This window comes from Gastrolobium bilobum, unplaced genomic scaffold (assembly GCF_033153095.1).
Source record: "Gastrolobium bilobum isolate Gb01-03AN ecotype WA unplaced genomic scaffold, APGP_CSIRO_Gbil_v1 utg16135, whole genome shotgun sequence".
NCBI classification, from domain to species: Eukaryota; Viridiplantae; Streptophyta; class Magnoliopsida; order Fabales; family Fabaceae; genus Gastrolobium; species Gastrolobium bilobum.
The window spans coordinates 557,580-576,662 of record NW_026899035.1 but is presented as its reverse complement, the minus strand read 5'-3'; the positions used below and the strand labels follow the sequence as shown (position 1 = coordinate 576,662).

Sequence of the window (19,083 nt, the reverse complement as noted above, 5' to 3'; positions counted from 1 at the left end):
TTTAACGACCACTAGTATTTGGTCATACAGAGAACTAAGAATGATCCTAAAAGTGTTCAGCGAAGATTATCATGCACACGAATATAATATATAAGAATTTGGTATGGACCAATTACGAGATATTCTTCAAACCGGCCATTTCCACGTGCAATATCCAAACATGAGGACCTTGGAACCAATAATTAACTAAATGTGTCTAACATTCCTATTATTATAATATTTGCAACATGTGGATCAACTAACATTCATATTTGCAACCAAGCTGACTAAGCAGAGATCCATATGGCTCAACCACACAAATCTTGTATGCCACAACCTTAGAATAACATAACAACATGAGAAGTCAGTGCTTGCCCAAAATTTTCTGGTCAGCTCCGGAGGCTATGTATTTTGCAACATCTGCACAGCAAGTAAGCTTATCTGCTTTCTCATCAGGGATTTCGATGGAAAATTCTTCTTCAAGAACCATAATAAGCTCCACCCTATCCAAGCTGTCCAGGCTCAAGTCTCTTTGAAAATCAGCAGCTTCAGTAACCTGCACAGAGAAACATAAGTTTCCTACAATGTTGTCCTTCGATAAAAAAGATACTCTAGCAATATTTAGTTTTCACATTTTAATAGTAAAAACACATACACTGACTAGCCAGCACTAAAATATAGTCATATAAAAAAGTAAGTTAAATTTTGACCATAACTTCAATACCTTTGTGGCATCAATTTTATCATTCTTTTTTACCAGACCAATTACTCGGTTCAGTATCACATCAGAGCTGGCACCGGTTAAAGAGCACCAACATCTCAAATGCACAAACGCATTCTCATCCCTGGCAAAAAACCATCTTTCAGTCGACCTTCTCAAATTCACATGACTCAATATAGAGTTCTTTATGCTTTGCATATTTGAGAAATCTGCAAATGATCGAAGCACTATTTCAAAGTGCTGTAAGCCAGTTAGTTTGAAAAGATACTAGGTATGATCAAAGAGTAAAAGTGCCAATAATAAAGGATTTTTCCTCCTTTCCCTCATTCAAAACAGTGCATAGATACTTTCACACAATCAGTTACAAAATAATTTAAGCTAAGGAAACATTTTAATCATATAAGCTTTGCATTGAACAAAAACTTAAGTGCCCTTCAAAATCAATAAATAAGCAAATACAAGGAAAGATGAAAATCTTAGGAACAGAACTTGACTGTACAACAAAAATTATATATTTAAGCAATAGGTTTATGAGCAGTAAAGATTGTAGCTCAATATATCAGCAGAAATAATTGAGACTAGAAAGGTCTCAAATGCCTATACTACTTTATCTCTTGTCATACAAGATATCACTAGAAAGAACCTAAAGATTATATAGACATTTTTGTCTTCTAGCAATTTAGTCAAAGAATGGTACTTGTTCCTTGGCAACAGGAATTGTATTACATTCGATCAAGGAAAATAGAAAAACTTCCAACAAACTCCTTGATCACTAGAGAGGTAACTCAATGCAAGCAACAGACCTTACAAGATTTGAGCATTTTCTTTTATTGCTAATTTGAGTATGTAACTCTATACACACAAAAAAAGTCACATCCCTTTCTATACTATTGGATTTATACCTAGAATCATGCAGTGTACTGTCAGTCAGGGGTCAGAGTCAGGGTCAGAAGACACGTTTCCCTCCCTGCAATTCCACATACAATTCAATGGATGTGCACACTAGTTGTGTTTTTTTGTATACCTAAGAGTTTATGTAGCAGTTTTCTTCCATTTCTCTCCCAGAAGCAGAACACGAATTTCCAGGGGATATAATATGGCTATGCCTCATTATGGTTGATTCTCCCTAGCATGCCGTGTTGTGAACTTATTTCTTCAACTAGAGAGATTAAAATAAATTCTAGACATGAACCTATAATGTGATGTCATGTTGATGTAGGCATAATCAGTGAGTATTAATTCCAACAAGAACAAAACCAGGAATCAAAAACTAATGTCCCAGAAGTCAGGAGCAGTGGGCAATTGAAACAGTATTTGGCCAAAACCAGAAAAGCTACTCAAAACATTAAATAGCTCAAAAAGTAAAGGAGGACGCAAAGAAAGAAATGGACAAGTGACTGGGATTTGTTCAGATATGACCACGAATGGGTTGGTCGGCTACCTGTTTGATGTTTTGCTTAACAGAGAGTCGAATGCTTCTTTGAAATTGAAAGATGAAACAAGAAACACCCCTTCTCTTCTTGTGTGTTGTGACTTGTGACTAAATCTTATGCTCTTGATAGGAAGGACGATTATGCATAGCCCAATATAGCATGAGTTATCGTGCTATGGACCCAGTGGACTAGGCCTCGATCGTGGATGAGTGGATACAGCATGGCCCTCTATCTATGTATACCTATCTATTCTTGTCTAGATTAACAAGTCAAAAAACAAAGCTTAGAAGAATAGGTCATAACTCATAGAGACCTTTTTCCTTGAGAGTTTTTGTTTCTTTCTTTTTTAAGCTGATTTATTCAGGAATAGATTTTTTTACGTGAAAAAACAGTGGCGGTTTAATTTTAGTCAGGACTAAAAAATTTGACATATTAAATTATCAAAATATTTTCGTAATTATACAAATCTATTATGAAAAAAATTTACTTAAAATTTTTAAAATAATAGGATTGATGTTATTTTAACAAATAATAAATATTTATTTAAAATTTAAAATATAATATAAACTTAAATTAGTAAAGAAAGTGCAAATTATATATATATATACATATATAAAATTTTCATGTGATCTTTATGAACATTATTTCATGTGATGTTAATGAAAATTTATTTAATATGATGTTAATGAAAATTTATTTCGTATGATATTAATGAAAATTTATTTCATGTGATCTTTGTGAATAATTTTTTTTATCTTTTATATTTTAATTTGGTTTGGGCCTATAAACTTTAGTTTGTAACTCGGTAGGCCTTACAAGTCGAATTAAGTTTTTTAGTTTTTGCTTACCAAATTTATTTAGTTTTTAGTTTTTTATAATAGGTCAGGCCAGACCTATAAATCAAGTCTTTAATAGGCTAATAGGCCAGTATAGGTTCTAAATATTTTACATAGGCTTAGGCTATCAAAGTCAAAGCCTGGTCTAACTTGGCCCATTTATCCCATTAGTCGTGACTTGGGAAGAACATCAATGTAAAGGGACAACAAACTTCACAATTAAAAAGAACTATGGAACAATCAGCAACAAATGTCTACAATCATTTAAATGACATTGGATCTAGATAAATCATTTAATCAGTGTTTAGATATTTTAAAAATACAAAAAAAACAAAGAAGTTGTTAATGAATATGTACAAGAAGAAATTTTCATACTCCATATATATACATATACATATATCTTCATTGATTTTTCTCTTTAACAATTTTCATTGATTAATCGTCAAAATTCTCATTCCTGTTGTGAAATCAAATACAAATAACACCAATAAACAATTCAATTTCATTACCAATAGCAAGTGTAACTATACATTAAAATAATTTTTTTTAAAAAAAGTAAATGTAAAACAGCACTCCATTTTTCAAAAGAAATAAAATCAATAAATACAATCGCACAAAAAAAAAGTTATAAATAAAAAAAAGGAGAATGAATTTCTCTTATGTTGTTATCAAAAAAAAAATACCCAATAAATAATTATGGTCAGCAAAAATAAAGAATTTCTCTGAGCGGACAATATAATTACCAATACATATTCCAAGAATATGTATACCTAAAATCTTGTGTAAGGAACAAAACATTGTGTACCACAGAATGATTGGGTTCTGGGTGGTGAGTGCGAATAAGAAAAAAAAAAGTTAGAAGAAAACCCTAATTGAAAAAAGATGAAAGAAGAAGAAGAAGAAATTAGAAAGAAAGCAATTTGTTATATGATCGTACAAGCAAAGTAGTTCCAAATCTTCGTCGGTTATCATTGTTACAATTTTAGCTAGGGCCAACTTACAATTTTAGTTAGGGTCCAATTATAAATACTTATATAATTATATATAACAAAGGGAAAAATATTTCTGCAGTTAATGTAGATAAGTTATCTGCATTTATTCTCAAAACGACGTCGTTTTGGTATTGAAATTTTAAAAAATTATGAATATAAAGACTATTATAATCCTGAAATAAATTAAAATTACAAAAACACCATGATTTTTGTCCCAAAACGACGTCGTATTGGTTTACTGCAGATAAGTTATCTGGAGTAATTGCAGAAAAAATGAACCCTATAACAAATAAAATTTATGGAAATGTAGCCGAGGCCCCGACCCTACCTAAATATAATGTGGCTATGCCACTGGTGAGAAAGTAGTCATGTTATTTGATCATAATCACTTACTTATGATGAGATAAGAGAAAAAAAAATGTATAATATTTAAATGAGTGATTGTGATCAAATAACATGACCACATGACTATTTTTTTATATGAGAGGATCTATTCCCGAGTTATTCTGTTCCTTATTTAGTGTGAATTTATCAAATTTCTACCTGTTGTCCATTTTGAAAATAAGTCAGATGTGCATAACAACTCTACAACATTTCCTACTAAAGTAAAAGTATAACGTCTGGTTTTAGTCTTATAATCATTGCATGGCATATAATATGTATTATATTATCTATTGCTTGGGGATTATCGATTATTATTTGACACGAGGAATTTAGTTCTTATGAGAATAACAGAGAATAAAATACTAGGGAGTGAAGGTAGGGAAGACGTTGAAGTTCTTGCTGATTGAGAGGTTTTACATGAATGTGGCTGTACTGCGACGAGGGAGTCACAAATTTTGGGGCCTTAAACCACTTTGAACATTGTCACATGCTAATTGTTTTACGTTTTAAAAATATATAATACGTTATTTCTATTTTATAATAGAGAAATGTATATGTTATGTCACAGGAAAAGAAAATCATTTTCCTACTGATACTTCGATTTTTTAGCCCTTCTTTTTCAAAATAAAAAATAAAAAAAATTGTGGGCACCACCAAACTCATGAGTAACATGATGGAAGTAAACCCCTTTATAATATTGTAAAAACTTGATCTCATTAAGAATGTCACTTATCTTTTTTATATCAATCATAACTAGTTATTTTAAATAATTATATCAAATTAAAAATTATCAATCCAATTAACGGAAAATATTTTCTACATCTATGGCAGAAATTTTTTATCTGCCACCTAGAGAAAAAGGGATGGGATCTATCAGTTTTAACTTTCTCTTTCTCCTTTTTTTTTTCTCTGTGACATAAAAAGATGCAGAAAATATTTTCCCATCTATTAAATATATCATAAATAGATTCTCGTAAAAATGTAACATAATCAGACATAATGAACTCCAAAGCAAGTGCGGGGGGAAAATCTTATGAGAAAGGACGTGACCATTTAAGTTCAAATGTTTAATAAAAGGATTTCACCTTCTTCTTTTTTGTCAAATTTACCCTTTTAAATTTAACATGATTTTTAAAAGAGTTTTGTTAGAAGAAACTTATACAATGACAGTAGTACATAGAAAAAAAAATAGAAAATAAAAACAGAAAGTAGAAAAGAAAATTTTAGGAGGGTAATGAAAATGTGAATCAAGGGAAAACATTTGTCATGGACACAATTTTGTGTCATTGAAACAACTGTATTTTAAGTTAAATTTGGTAGTTTTTTATTTTATTTTTCTCCTTCGTAAAATTAGAATGACAAATAAAGAAGTAGTGTCGAGGAAAGAAAATATAAATTTTTTTATTAAAATGATAAATTATTTTATCTATTATTTTTTTATACTTACTTTTATTTACTATTCTTCAATATCAGTAGATCAAAATTTTAACAAAAAAGAGAAATAAAAAATGTAATTGAAATTATGATCAAATAGTATTAAAGGATAATAAATAAAGATAAACAGAATAAATAATAGGTAGAATAATTTATGATTTTCGAAAAAAAAAAAGATTGGGAAAGAGGTGTGTGTGATGTGAAGGAAAAGGATGGAGAAGATGGGAATTGGAAGAAAGGGATACTGGGAATTATGACATATGCATATTATGGTCATGAAATAATAACAGAGAAGCAACATGATGATGATGATATGTATGCTCAGAAAAGCAACATGATGATGATATGTATGCTCATCCCTAAATCTAATATCCTCCAAACTCGTCGGAAAGTATTATTATATATTTATAATTACAATTATGGTTACCTGCTCCCGCTCCTTGAGTGCTTCTTATTCTTAAAGTTGTATCTACTCAATTTGTATTCTTATTCTTATTAAACACAAAGACAAAGACAAGGTTCGTTTTCTTTATGAAACGATGGGGAATGTGAATGGAAATCCTTCAGAAGAAGAAGAACAAGAAGGTTGTGCAACTGTGCCCCCGATGGGTCAGTCTCCCCCTACCAGCCCTACGGCTACCCATTCTCCATTCATCTTCACTCCTCAAGTAACTTCCCTTTTTCTATCTCTTCCACTTAATGCCTTTCCAAACAAGCAATTCACACAGGTTTTTATTCAGTTTTTTGGTTCCACGAGTCTTGACAATTTCGCACTCGTTTTGTTTTTGGGGACAAAAACTACTCCTGCCGCACACTATCTGTTTGATGCAAATCCCCAACGTGGATAATCAAGTTTTAAAGCTCGTTTGTTTTGTGTCTGTGTGTGTGTGTGTTTTTCCCTCCCGTCCATGCTTTCACCTTGTGGTTTTGGTTTTTGGTAATTGGATCATTGAAACACATAACATGCTTACCTTATCACTGTATGCTGTGTGCCGTACTGCTTTGGACATTTGAGCTTCACAATTTTTATTGACTGTAATTTAGAAGCTCTATTAAACCTGGTTCTGAACTTTGTTCTTTGGAATTTCTGTTTTCATCAGTTGTCAATGATTCCCCCCCCCCCCCCCCCCCCCCCCCCCCCCCCCCCCCCCCCCCCCCCCCCCCCCCCCTATAGGTCCCAGTGATTCCTCTACAAAGACCGTATGAGATGCATGTTCCAAATCATTCCTGCATGCAAACGACTTTAGGGTATGAAGATATGTACAGTGAACTAGGAATTCCAACAATGATTACTTGGAGTTATGATGGAAAAGAAGTAGCTGTGGAGGGATCATGGGATAATTGGAAAACAAGGTTTGGAAACTCTAGCATCATCTTTATTTGTCTTCAATGGCTGTTTATTTAAATTCTATTATTCCTTGTTCATCAGAATGCCCCTGCAGAGATCAGGGAAAGACTTCACATTAATGAAGGTACTGCCGTCTGGTGTTTACCAGTACAGATTTATTGTGGATGGACGGTGGAGGTACACTCCAGACTTGCCATGGGCCAAAGATGATGCTGAGAATGCTTACAACATCTTGGACTTACAGGTAGTATTGACATATTTAGCATGCAAACAAAATCAATATGTGACAATCATTGCATGCATATTAATCTGATGAATTATTTTCATGTTAAGAAAAGGATGATGCTTTTGATATCAAATTTGTGTTGCAGAGCATTAAATGAACAACATGATAATTTTTTCAGTAAGTCCAAGATATACCAAATGACTAGTGCACAAAATGAACCCTGTGTGATTAAATTGTAAAGGGCCAGCCTTGTTATTCTTCAGCAACTTCCGTTTGAGTGCACTTTTCTCTCCTTTATGAGTATGAAGCATTTGTTAATTTTCACTTTTTTTGTTGGAGCTGGTACTCTTTTTATGTCTAATTTGCCCCTACCATGGAATTTTCTCGGTGGATGTCTTTTATTTTTAACTTACTTCACACTCTTTGACCAAGTATCCCTCATCTTCTTGCAAGAATTTTGTTTCAGATGCATATGATCCCAAACTCATTTCAGAAACATACTTTTCAACGTGTCCCAAGATATTCAACCAATGCTTTCTCATATCTGTAGTCACATATGAATATTTTTCATTCATTTTGACTTGTGAAAGGAAGTATCAGCTGTGCTGGTGAGATGATAACTTGTATTTTGCTGCTTATTCTTGATGGTAGCACTGCTTGGTGATGCTTCTTTATACTAATAGATGAAATTATTGTTACTCTTTGTGTCGGATGTTGCTTAAAAGGCACAAAGCTTTGAATTTTCTTTTCTTGTAAACATAGGCAGACTACTGTAGGAAATCTTAGATTTATGCGGAAGCGGTTTAGGACCTAGTACATTGGTATGCTTACCGAATCGTCCTTGTTTCACAATTACCTCTCGGTGCGCAGGTCTCGTGTAGAATCTTTCCTTGTAGGATTCCTCTTCACGAACAGCTCACCTCAGCGCCGCAGCACGAACAACCTCCTTGTAGCTGGACTGTGGCAGATCTTCCAAACTATCTCTCGAGGAGGAAGGGGAAGTGTGTGGGCACTGATTAGATTCAGAGCTTGCCTCTTTCTCACAAAGAAGACCTTTTTTAGGCTGATGACTTAAGAGGTACTATTTATATGGGTTCCAAGAAACCCTAGCTCATTGGGCTCTAGGTTCCTTGGGCTCTTCTCATACTAATAACCCATTTGGGCTTTAGTAAAAGAGCAAACCCAACAATCTCCCACTTGCTCTTTTGGATACAAACTTGAGTCGTAAAACCCAAGATCATGTAACCCATAAGTCATCATCTATCCGAAAAATACCCCATCCCTTGTCTCAAGCTAGCTTGGGGATCTACCATCTGTTATTAATCAAGGCTCTTGATAATCAACGAATGATTATCTAATTCGGTGCTACTCCACTAAAAGCCCGAACTTGAACTCCAAGATTAACAACACTTATAACATGAATATGCATCGCCCCTTTGTAGAATGTCTATAATTGATTGACAAGTTTTCTGTAACTCAATCAATTATTTATTCCATTGACTATGATAGTTTCTCTAATGGATTACATGCACTGGCCAGTGTCTTTAATATCCAAGTACCGAAACATATCAAGGGGACATATCCTACAAATTCCATGTTGTTTATCTCATAAATACCGATAATCAAATAATCTCACTCCCAAAATACCGAGTTATTGGCCGTCAATAGATCGAACCTCACCCGTTGGTAAATCAAAGAATGAAAACTATTTGATTACCTATTTATAATAAACTCAGGATTAAGAGCAATTACATAACTATAGTTAACTAGAGATTTGATACCTTATGACAGAAAAACAACCTTAATCAAATCTCTCCTTGATCCTTTCGATGTGAATGTTAACTCACACCAATATTTTACAATGATTCAGACAAAACCATTTCATAAAATATTGCAGCCTAAATAAAGTGCCCAACTTTATTTAACAGCTGTGAATCCATTCATCAATTGTGAGATCCTATGATCATGTCCTCTATGAACGTATCCATATGATCATATACTCCACAATTTGATCCGGACCTTTATGTTTGTAAATAGTGCGCAAAATAAATAAATAAAATCTTATTTATGAAATTCAGAAAATTATTCTATTGTTTCATCGTCTTACTCCAAGAGCACAATGAAACCAATAACTCTCACTTGCTTAATGCAAGTCTGGGATCCTCCTTAGACCCAAAGAAGTAACATGCCTCTCGAACACAAGTTCAGGCAAACTCTTAGTAACTGGGTCTGCAAGATCCACCTCTAATGCTATCTGAGTTTAGTGAAAAACTCATAGCTCGAGGTTGATTTTCTTGAGTCAATATCCACTTGAAATAACTGAATTTTTGAAAACTCAGCTTTTCAAGACTCCCACTAGAATATACCAGCATATGATCTCTCGTTCTCCAAAGATACTTGAGTACATGCTTAACAATAATCTAGTATTTCTCTAGGTTCAAAATGGTACTATCTCACTACTCCCACTACGTGACAGATGTCTGGTTTAACGCCCAACATGATATGCGTGAGTCTACCTTTGCCAAAGCATAAGATATCTTGCTCATGCATTCTTCCTTCTTAGAAGTCTTTGGTCACTCCTTAGGAAGATGGATTCCACATCTGAGAATTATAATTCTTCTCTTAGAATTCTCATGTTGAATTTTGGGTTTTGTCAATGTAAGTAGCCTGAGGTGATGCCAACAACTTATTCTTCTGGTCTCATAAGAGTTTTATACCAAGAATATAATTGGCTTCCCCAGTACTTCCATACCAAAACACTAACTTAGCCAACTCTTTATGTTTGATATTACCTCCACATTGTTTCTAATAAGGAGCATATCATATACATAAAGTACCAGAAAAGCTACTGTCTTCCGTTGTATCCTTTACATACAAATACACATCATTCATCAAGGTTCTCTCAAAATCAAAATTTTGATAACCTGATCAAAACTGATGTTTCAAGACCTGGATGCTTGCTTAAGTCTATGAAATAGACTTTCACAACTTGCATACCGTGTGTTCCTACTCATTTGCTATAAACCCTTTTGGTTGTTGTATGTAGATATCCTGACATCCAACTCCCAAAATGAAATCTCATAATTGAGACTTATAGCAATTAAGAGAATCTGGATAGACTCAAGCATGGCGTCTGGCAAAAAATGCCTCCAAGCTAGCTTTGAAGGTTTTCACCTTTCTGTCCATCCTCTCTTTGTCTTTTATGTCCACATGCACCTTGTGGGTTTTACCCCTCTTGGTGTCTTTACTAGGACCGAACGGAGTTGAAATACAAGTATTTCAACTCATTGTTCATAGCCTGAGCAACACTTGATCAACAACATCTTCTAGTGCATTATCGTAACTAGTAGGATAAATATCACTCAACAAGAGACAACTTGAGAGTTAACAAGGTTCTCTCCCACTACGAATGTATTGCACTAGACCTTGTGTATTTATAGGTAAAACAAAGAGTGGGTCAAATGATGGATCTTCAATTTCTTGAGGATCCGCTTATCCTTGATATTGTTCCTTTACATGTGATACTAATATTTCTACTAGTTTCACTTATATATTATCATGTTGAATTTCCAATCATGGTTCTCTTGTTTGTTCACTTAGAGATATATCTATCCCCTATTGAACAATCAAGGGAACAATGGATGAAGCTTCTAGAGATTCTGGAAATTCTTGATCTGAGATAAATCTCATCAAGAATAACCTAACTTAAGAGCTTATAATTTCTTATCTAGTCCTCCTTTAAGAAAATCATGTGAGTGCTTACTTAGATTATCTTGTCCTTAAGACTAAATAAGAAATCATCCCTAGTTCTCTTAGGGTAGCCAAAAGATATGCACACTTCCATACAAGATTCCATCTCATTTGACTGCTGTTGTAGGACGTGTGTCGTAGCACCCTAAATTCGAATATGGTTTCATCTGGGCTTGCACCCCTTCCATAATTCTTTAGGTGTCTTTACAACAAACTTTGACGGAACCAAGTTAAAAAGGTACATTTCCTTCTCTTAGGCATCTCCCTTGAACAACATTGACAAAGATGAATAACTGAACATGATCTTCTCCAAGTCTAGAAATGTTTGATTTTTGCATACTGCAACTTCATTCAACTAATGCGTTCTTAGAGTTGACAGTTACGAAAACTATCCCCTCTTAAATCAGGTAAGACCTGAAATTACCAGACAGGTAGCCAAACACTTTAGTAGACCAAAGTGGTTTTTGATTTGAACACCTACATGCTTTTCTGCCTCAGACTAAACCTCTTGGAATTTCCAAAAGCTTTAGACTTATGGCGCACTTGGTTCATCTGTCCAAATCCAGAGTAAACATTCATATAATGAAGTACTCATCACCTCTTCTGGTCTGAACGCTAATTGGTCCACATACATTAGTATGTACCAGTTCCAGTTGAATAGTTGCGCAAACCTTTTTGGCCCTTGTAGGATTGCTTGGCCACTTTACCTTCCAAATAGGACTAACATGTAGCTGTTAGTTAAAAGATTCTTGAACTTTCAGTATCTCTTTTAACTAAAACATATTTTCTACTTGAGATAATGTGACTCAATCACAAAGGCCAAAGTTATGTTTCATTTGAAACTTTTATTTCTTTGGTGAAAATCCTTGTTCATCATCCTTTCCATTCATCATAACAAATTTAAAAAGGTTATAGGACATAGATAATAAAGACTATTTAAACAATGTACCAGAACAAACAAGACGAAGATGAACTTCGAAATGTAACTGAGGAATCAATTGCATTGTCAACCCATGTTTTAACCAAAACAACTAACAAAAATTGAATTCCTCTTGAAATCTGGAACAAATAAACAGTCACCCAAAACCATAGTCTTATAAATAACTTGTCTTACTGCAAATGCAGACACAAGTTCCCATTTTCAAGCTTAAAATATCTATGTCCATTGCTGACAGGTATGCCATGTTTGAACTACTACAAAGAGTAACAAACATAATCAGTGATTCCTGAATCAATAATTCATTCACTGATCAGGCCTTGATATGCCCATGTCTGGTTCTTTTCATCACCTCTGGGCAATTTTTCTTTTAGTGTCCCTTTAGTCTGTACTTGAAGAACTTGCCTTGCGGCTTCTTCATAGCAACTGGTTTGACAACTGATAACCAAGTCATTTTGTTCTTGTTACCACCCTTGGGTTTCCCTTTGGATTTAACAAGACTCTTAGCAAAACCTGCACCGACTGCATTCTGTCTAGCAGAGCTGCTAGACGCAGCAAACATGTCATTAAGAGTCTGAAGCATTTTTACTCCACTCTTAATCATGTACACTGGCTTCTGCAAGTATTTGGAAAGACTGACAATAATATAGCAGCGAACTACCATATTTGTCATTTCCTAATCTGAGAAATGCATCTTAGTTTCCTTAGACGCATCCTCTGCAGGTTGCTATGGCCCTAGCATTGTCAGGACAAATTTTAGCTTCCATGTTTTAGAACAATATCAAAAAAAAAAAACATATAAAGCACACAATTACAAACAAATAATGCAATAAACAAACGAAGTGCAAGTAGATTCTCATAACTACTCTTGTTTATTGTTAACAATCCTTCAGTTTATCTTTACAAGGCTTACGATGGGCAAGTCACTTGTAAAAACCAAAATTGTTATTTGGGCCTTCAGTGCCATTGCCAGAGCCTCGATGGGAGGGTTAACAATTTTACCAAAGTTGAATGTAATTAACCATTGTTTAATTTCAAAATTATCCTTAGTGTCTAAGCATTGTCGACGATGGGTCGTACAATACTTTACTAAAATTTTGAAATTATTAAGATTTAATTTAGTGAAATCTGATTATCCTTATCCGATGGGGCTTCAGCGATAACCATTTCACTAATAAACCCACAAATGGAGCCCGCAGGTTTTAAAATTAATTAATTTTTAAAACCTTCACCCATTCAACATTTTTGTTTGAGAATTTTCATAAGCCCAGTCGAATTCATTGTTTAATTTCAAAATTATCTTTAATAACTTAGTATTATCGACGATGGGCCGTACAATACTTTATTAAAATTTTGAAATTATTAAGGCCCAATAAAATCCAACCATCCTTATCCGTTGGGGCCTTACATGATTATTTTATTGATAGACCCACAATGCACCTGGAGGATAAATTAATTTCTTAATTTAAGTCTCCTCCCATAGATATTTAAGTCCAATCTAATAAAATCCAATCATGCTTATTCGATGGGACTTCACATGATTATTTTATTAATGGTCCTATAATGCGCTTGAAGGTTAAATTAATCTCTTAATTTAAATCTCCTTCCATTCAACATAAGCAACATTTTCTAATTTCCAAGAATTATTTAATTGAGAGTATCCTTTGTTCGATTTCAAAAACTATATAAGTAAGAGCGCCGATAAACGTGCACTAAGCTTAACATAATTTTGAAAGCATTAAGGTCCTGAAATCCGGTCACTTTACGTCAGCGTGTGCTCCAAACAATCATGATACATGAAGGTTGTATGCAGCGTGTGTTATTCTATGACCATTTCAGAAAACCCACAAATTACTCGCAAAATAAAAGAATTCTCTTAGGAAATTTTCTCTAATTATTTTTCTAGATTTAAATCATCCAAATAGCTGACTTAATTATTAATCTAGATTGCAACAATCATAATAATTATCATTTATGAGGATAATTTGAAATCAAAATAATTTCCATAACGATTATTTGTCTTGATGTTAATTATCCAAAATTAATTAATTCAATTATTAATCTAGATTTTTAATAAAAATCATAATAATTATTAATTAATTTCTTAGGATGATTTAAAATCTAAATAATCTCATAATAACTATCATACTACTCGTTGAAGACATAATAGCTATTATGCTCATGCAATCATACAAGTTATGCAATAATATGACACCACTTATTCTATATGGCATGTTATCGCAATAAAGCATGTTATCAATCATATAATTTATACCAATCAATAAAAGCATTAAATAATAAATCATAATTACTTTAATCCATGGCCTTCCTATTTTAAAGAAAATAAAATAAAATTAAATTAAATAATACAACTTTGGAATTCGACTTTCGCCTAGCCCATAGTATCTGTCTCAAGCCCCTTTAGGGTTTCATGGGCCCAAAAGTCCAAAGACCCAATCCTTTGGCGAGAAACCCTAGGACGCGAAAGAGAAACCCTAGCCGTCAGGTCTGCCGCGCCGTCACCCGAAGTCAAATCAAGCTGAAACTCCAGGGGAAGGACCGCCACGTAGAGACGAGTGCACCGCCGCCGGAATCACCCAAAAAGGTGGCCGGACGCTCCCTCACTCTCCCATTCTTTTCCGGAGAGTGGCGGCCACTCTCATACCCTTGTGGAGGCGCGTGGAGGCGCGTGAAGGCTCCGATGGCGACGATCCACCCACCGTTGCGTTCGTCTTTCCGTCATCTTTCCAACCATATATAGATCGCCCCATTCCGAGATCGGGAAGTCCTCTAAAAGTCTCCGACAGTACTGACTGCGCATCTTACTCGCGGTTTCTCGATCTTGAACTTTTACAAAATATTGGAAAAATACACAGAAATTCCGAAAATAAATAAAAACAGCAAGGAGGAAACCTAATCATATGGGATTAGCCTCCTTGTTACAAATCGAGAAATACACGAGAGACCCTAACCATGGATTAAAGCATTTTTATCGATTAAAATTTAAACTTTTATGAAAATGAATTATAAAATGCACATGCTAGATTCATACCATAATCCTAGAACCCTAGGTGCCACATTTCAAGAAGCAAAACTAATTACATGAATAGTGAAACTAGATTCACATACCAATGTACAGCCAAGGCTCTGATACCAATTGTAGGAAATCTTAGATTTATGCGGAAGCGGTTTAGGACCTAGTACATTGGTATGCTTACCGAATCATCCTTGTTTCACAATTACCTCTCGGTGCGCAGGTCTCGTGTAGAATCTTTCCTTGTAGGATTCCTCTTCACGAACAGCTCACCTCAGCGCCGCAGCACGAACAACCTCCTTGTAGCTGGACTGTGGCAGATCTTCCAAACTATCTCTCGAGGAGGAAGGGGAAGTGTGTGGGCACTGATTAGATTCAGAGCTTGCCTCTTTCTCACAAAGAAGACCTTTTTTAGGCTGATGACTTAAGAGGTACTATTTATATGGGTTCCAAGAAACCCTAGCTCATTGGGCTCTAGGTTCCTTGGGCTCTTCTCATACTAATAACCCATTTGGGCTTTAGTAAAAGAGCAAACCCAACAACTACTGGAGTCATTAGAATGTTTGAATATCTTGGATAAAAGTACTGAACTGAAATTTCAAAGCTTTAGATTCGGTATGCCTGTTTATTTTTCCATATATACATAACAATCACTGTACTGGCATGGAACACATTGCAAATTGGACTTTTGATCTTTCTTGGTTCAAGTGCTGTTGAGAATGACTGGGTCATAGTTTTCTGGGTGGTAAGGAAACTCAGCTTTGAGAGAGAGAGAGAGGGGGGGGGGGGGGGGGGGGGGGGGGGGTAGGAAGAGATAATTTAAATACTTAAATTTTGGTGCTACATCACAAACAGTATTCTCTAGCTAGGATAAAAGTAGAATTGGTTAATTATACAATATATTTGTCTGTGTTAGAGACGGTAGTTAAAGGAAAAAGGTGCTGGGAGCGGGGAGCGAGAGGCAACAAAAAGCACACACCTTACTAAAGAAAGAATTTAACCTTAGAAAAAGAAAATAGGAAAACATTTGACTATTTTGCATTGATTCTCTTATAAATTAACTACTCAAGCATACATTCATAGTAAAAATTTAAGATTATGTTGTTCAATTTACAAAGCCCTAAGCTGCTTGCTGGTAAGAGTCCTAAAGTCTGACAAATAGTTCATCTTTTACTATTCTAACTGTTTTACCCCCTTAATATCAAACTTGACAAATTACATGGCTGGTCTTTCAGAGTTTTTTTTTTTTCCTCCCCGTTATTCAGAAAGGTGCTCCTAAAGTGCCAATAAGCACTGACCCCTTCTACTTCTAGCCTTGTCTCAGCAATGCCTTTGACTACACTACTTTTAGTGACACGCCACTTTGTCTTGTACTTGCTTCACTTTGTAGCTAAGTAGCTGTGGAAATCTTCTTTGATTATTGAATATCCACCCTTAATGTGCATGGATTAATTTTTGCAATTGTTGTGGTAGAATAGTTATCCATTTTATTTTATTTTTCATTTTTATGTAGCTACATATTTTTAAATGTTCTCATGGCACTCTACTATCCCATAAATGAGAGTCAATAAAGCTTGCGTTTTCTTGCCAGAGGAATGGAGAAGGGTGGTAAAAATATTCTCTATGATTAAAATTAAATGTCTGCATTCTTTTAGTGCTCCAAGCCAATGACATCTAAATCAAGACTAGTGATTTTATTTAATATATGTAGGATTATGTCCCTGAAGACATTGGAAGCATTTCTAGTTTCGAACCTCCTCAATCACCAGACACGAGTTATAACAACTTACCACTTAGTTCTGAAGATTATGCAAAGGAGCCCACATTAGTTCCTCCACACTTGCAAATGACACTACTAAATATGCCTGCAACAAGTTTGGAAATCATACCTGCTATGCCAAGACCTCAACATGGAGTGCTCAATCATCTTTACATGCAGAAAGGAAAGAGCAGTCCTTCAGTGGTTGCCCTTGGTACAACTCATCGGTTTCTCGCCAAATATGTCACTGTGGTGCTGTACAAATCTTTGCAGAGGTAAACCGTAAACATAAATGACATGGACCATAGTTTTTAACGCCTTCTATTATAGTTAATAGAGCTTCACGTAATATAGTTATGAGAGAGAAATGATAAGCTACATAACGGTCACTACACGAAAGTTAAGATTGTATACCATATAATGCGATTGCTTAATGGCCAATTATCAGACAATTTAGTTCCAATTCTTAAATATTTGGTGGTGCTTTCTCTAGGAATTTTAATTGAGTGATTATAAGGATAAAAATAATTTACTAAAAGTGTTCTTATCATGTATAGTTGGAAGAGCAATTTGTTGGTTAAGCTATTTTGCAACCCATATCTACCACGTGCATTTTCTTTTTTAGATACTCTCAGATTGCTTTTTTTTTTTCCCTTCCCTATTTTGATTTTCTAATTTTCTTGCGCTCAATGGTGGTTGGGTTTGGGGTTTTGTTTCGGGTTTGAGCATGTATTCAAGATATTTGGGATTTATTTCCATGTGAATTGACCTTATGGTGGTATGATGGAGCTTTTTTAATTTTTTAATTTTTTTTAATAAATTGGCTACATAGTTTTACATGTGCATTTATGTTAGTCTGCGTTGTTTGTCATAACTCGTGCGTTTATGGGGTTGTTTATTACAAGGTTAAATATGAAAAGAAAAGAAAAGAAAGAAAGGATGCTTACTGCTTTCTTTATCTACCCTCTTTCTTTGGACTAAATTTTCAATCAGAGAATTTCTGGGCAACTGTCATGAAATGCGTTTTATGGTGCTTTATATTTCATAATTTTGGAATTTGAAAATAGCCACTGAAAATTATAAAAATTGGAAGAACCCCGTCGAAACTTCAAGCGTGGTTTCTAGACATGGATCCTCTCCTTTTCTTGAGATTGTGTTGTTAAAACTTGTTAGAGATAGATTTACGTAAATTCCGCAATTTAGGATATGTTTGGTTGTTTTTTATTTCTATTTTTAGTTGATATGGTTTTATTTAGAATTATAAAAATGCCATCTTGTTTTTATCTTGTTTTCATTATTTTGTAAATAGAAATGTTAGAATTAACGATTTTCTTCACAAAATCATAAAAGTAGAAGGAGAAGGATATTGTAACAACTAACAATCAATTAGTGTTATTAACAATGTTATTACCACTCAATTTCACCGTTAGATCGATTATGTTGATCCAACGGTTATATTTATTTCTATATTTGTATGGTTATTATTTCTCATATTTAATACTTTATATTTATTTTCACCTTTGCATCTCACATTAAATATGGAAAATCATAATTATATAAAGATGAAAATAAATATAGTCGTTAGATCAACATAATCGGTCTAACGGTAAAATTGATTGGTGGTAACATTAATAGTAACACTAATTGATTGTTACAATATCCTATCACAAAGTAAAAAACATTGAAAGCAATGTGATATTTTTATAAGGGGAATATTTTTCTCCTTTAACAGTAGAGAAGAGTTGTCTCCTACTGAGACAAAAAAGTGGGACCAGCAATTTAAAAAAAAAGTAAAAACAAAAACAAAAGCTTGGCACGAAAGTCGATGTATGTGTAGGAATAAAATCTTGTCTCATGTGAAAGGAGAAAAGCATTTCCCTTTTTATAATCATTGGTAAAAACATATAAATAAGAAAATAAAAGACAAACTAATTACACAACCTTAAAAATCCAGTGCAGCTCATTTCTTCTGTCTCCCGCTGACCAGACCTGCACAGGTATTGGGAATCCACATCTGTAGTTTTCACCTTTCTCTACCTAATCAGTGTTCGATGCAGGTTTTACCAATATTTAGGTTTATTTTTTCCAATTTTTATGTGGGATACAATTAAGGACCTGCAAAGTGAAATATTTGTGGTACCAAATCTTGAGTATGATTAAATTAGTTCTTTAAGTTTTGCATTTGATGAAACGCTGAGGATTTTCGTTATGACGACAAAACAAAAAAAAAATCAGGCTTTTTCACATGTG

The 19,083-nt window shown here is 34.2% G+C and overlaps 2 protein-coding genes across 6 annotated transcripts; one reads left to right on the top strand and one right to left on the bottom strand.

The window, feature by feature from the left end:
• Window positions 1–111: 111 nt before the first annotated feature.
• Window positions 112–2,364, bottom strand: LOC133286441 (acyl carrier protein 3, mitochondrial-like). Of its 5 annotated transcripts, none has more exons than XM_061483860.1 (3): window positions 2,142–2,364; window positions 704–940; window positions 112–535 (listed from the first exon to the last, which is right to left on the bottom strand). In XM_061483860.1, the coding sequence occupies exons 2-3, from the start codon at window positions 896–898 to the stop codon at window positions 344–346; spliced, it is 387 nt and encodes a 128-aa protein (XP_061339844.1). In that variant the 5' UTR covers window positions 899–940; window positions 2,142–2,364; the 3' UTR covers window positions 112–343. The 5 variants fall into 5 exon arrangements, with proteins under 5 accessions (XP_061339844.1, XP_061339845.1, XP_061339846.1 ...); XM_061483861.1 differs by having other exon boundaries at window positions 704–927; XM_061483862.1 differs by having other exon boundaries at window positions 704–909.
• Window positions 2,365–6,014: 3,650 nt separating this feature from the next.
• LOC133286430 (SNF1-related protein kinase regulatory subunit beta-2-like) lies at window positions 6,015–17,485 on the top strand. The gene is made up of 4 exons (XM_061483847.1): window positions 6,015–6,447; window positions 6,954–7,132; window positions 7,209–7,371; window positions 16,786–17,485. Exons 1-4 carry the CDS (start codon window positions 6,319–6,321, stop codon window positions 17,110–17,112), a joined length of 798 nt encoding a protein of 265 aa, XP_061339831.1. The 5' UTR covers window positions 6,015–6,318; the 3' UTR covers window positions 17,113–17,485.
• Window positions 17,486–19,083: the final 1,598 nt, after the last annotated feature.

Bases quoted from the DNA above. Each gene is read 5' to 3' on its own strand.
- LOC133286441 (XM_061483858.1), bottom strand. The intron at 536-703 runs GTATTGAAGTTA...TTCTCTGTGCAG, and splicing joins ATAAAATTGATGCCACAAAG to GTTACTGAAGCTGCTGATTT.
- LOC133286430 (XM_061483847.1), top strand. From the start codon at position 6,319: ATGGGGAATGTGAATGGAAATCCTTCAGAAGAAGAAGAACAAGAAGGT. The intron at 7,133-7,208 runs GTTTGGAAACTC...CTTGTTCATCAG, and splicing joins TGGGATAATTGGAAAACAAG to AATGCCCCTGCAGAGATCAG. The intron at 7,372-16,785 runs GTAGTATTGACA...TAATATATGTAG, and splicing joins ACAACATCTTGGACTTACAG to GATTATGTCCCTGAAGACAT.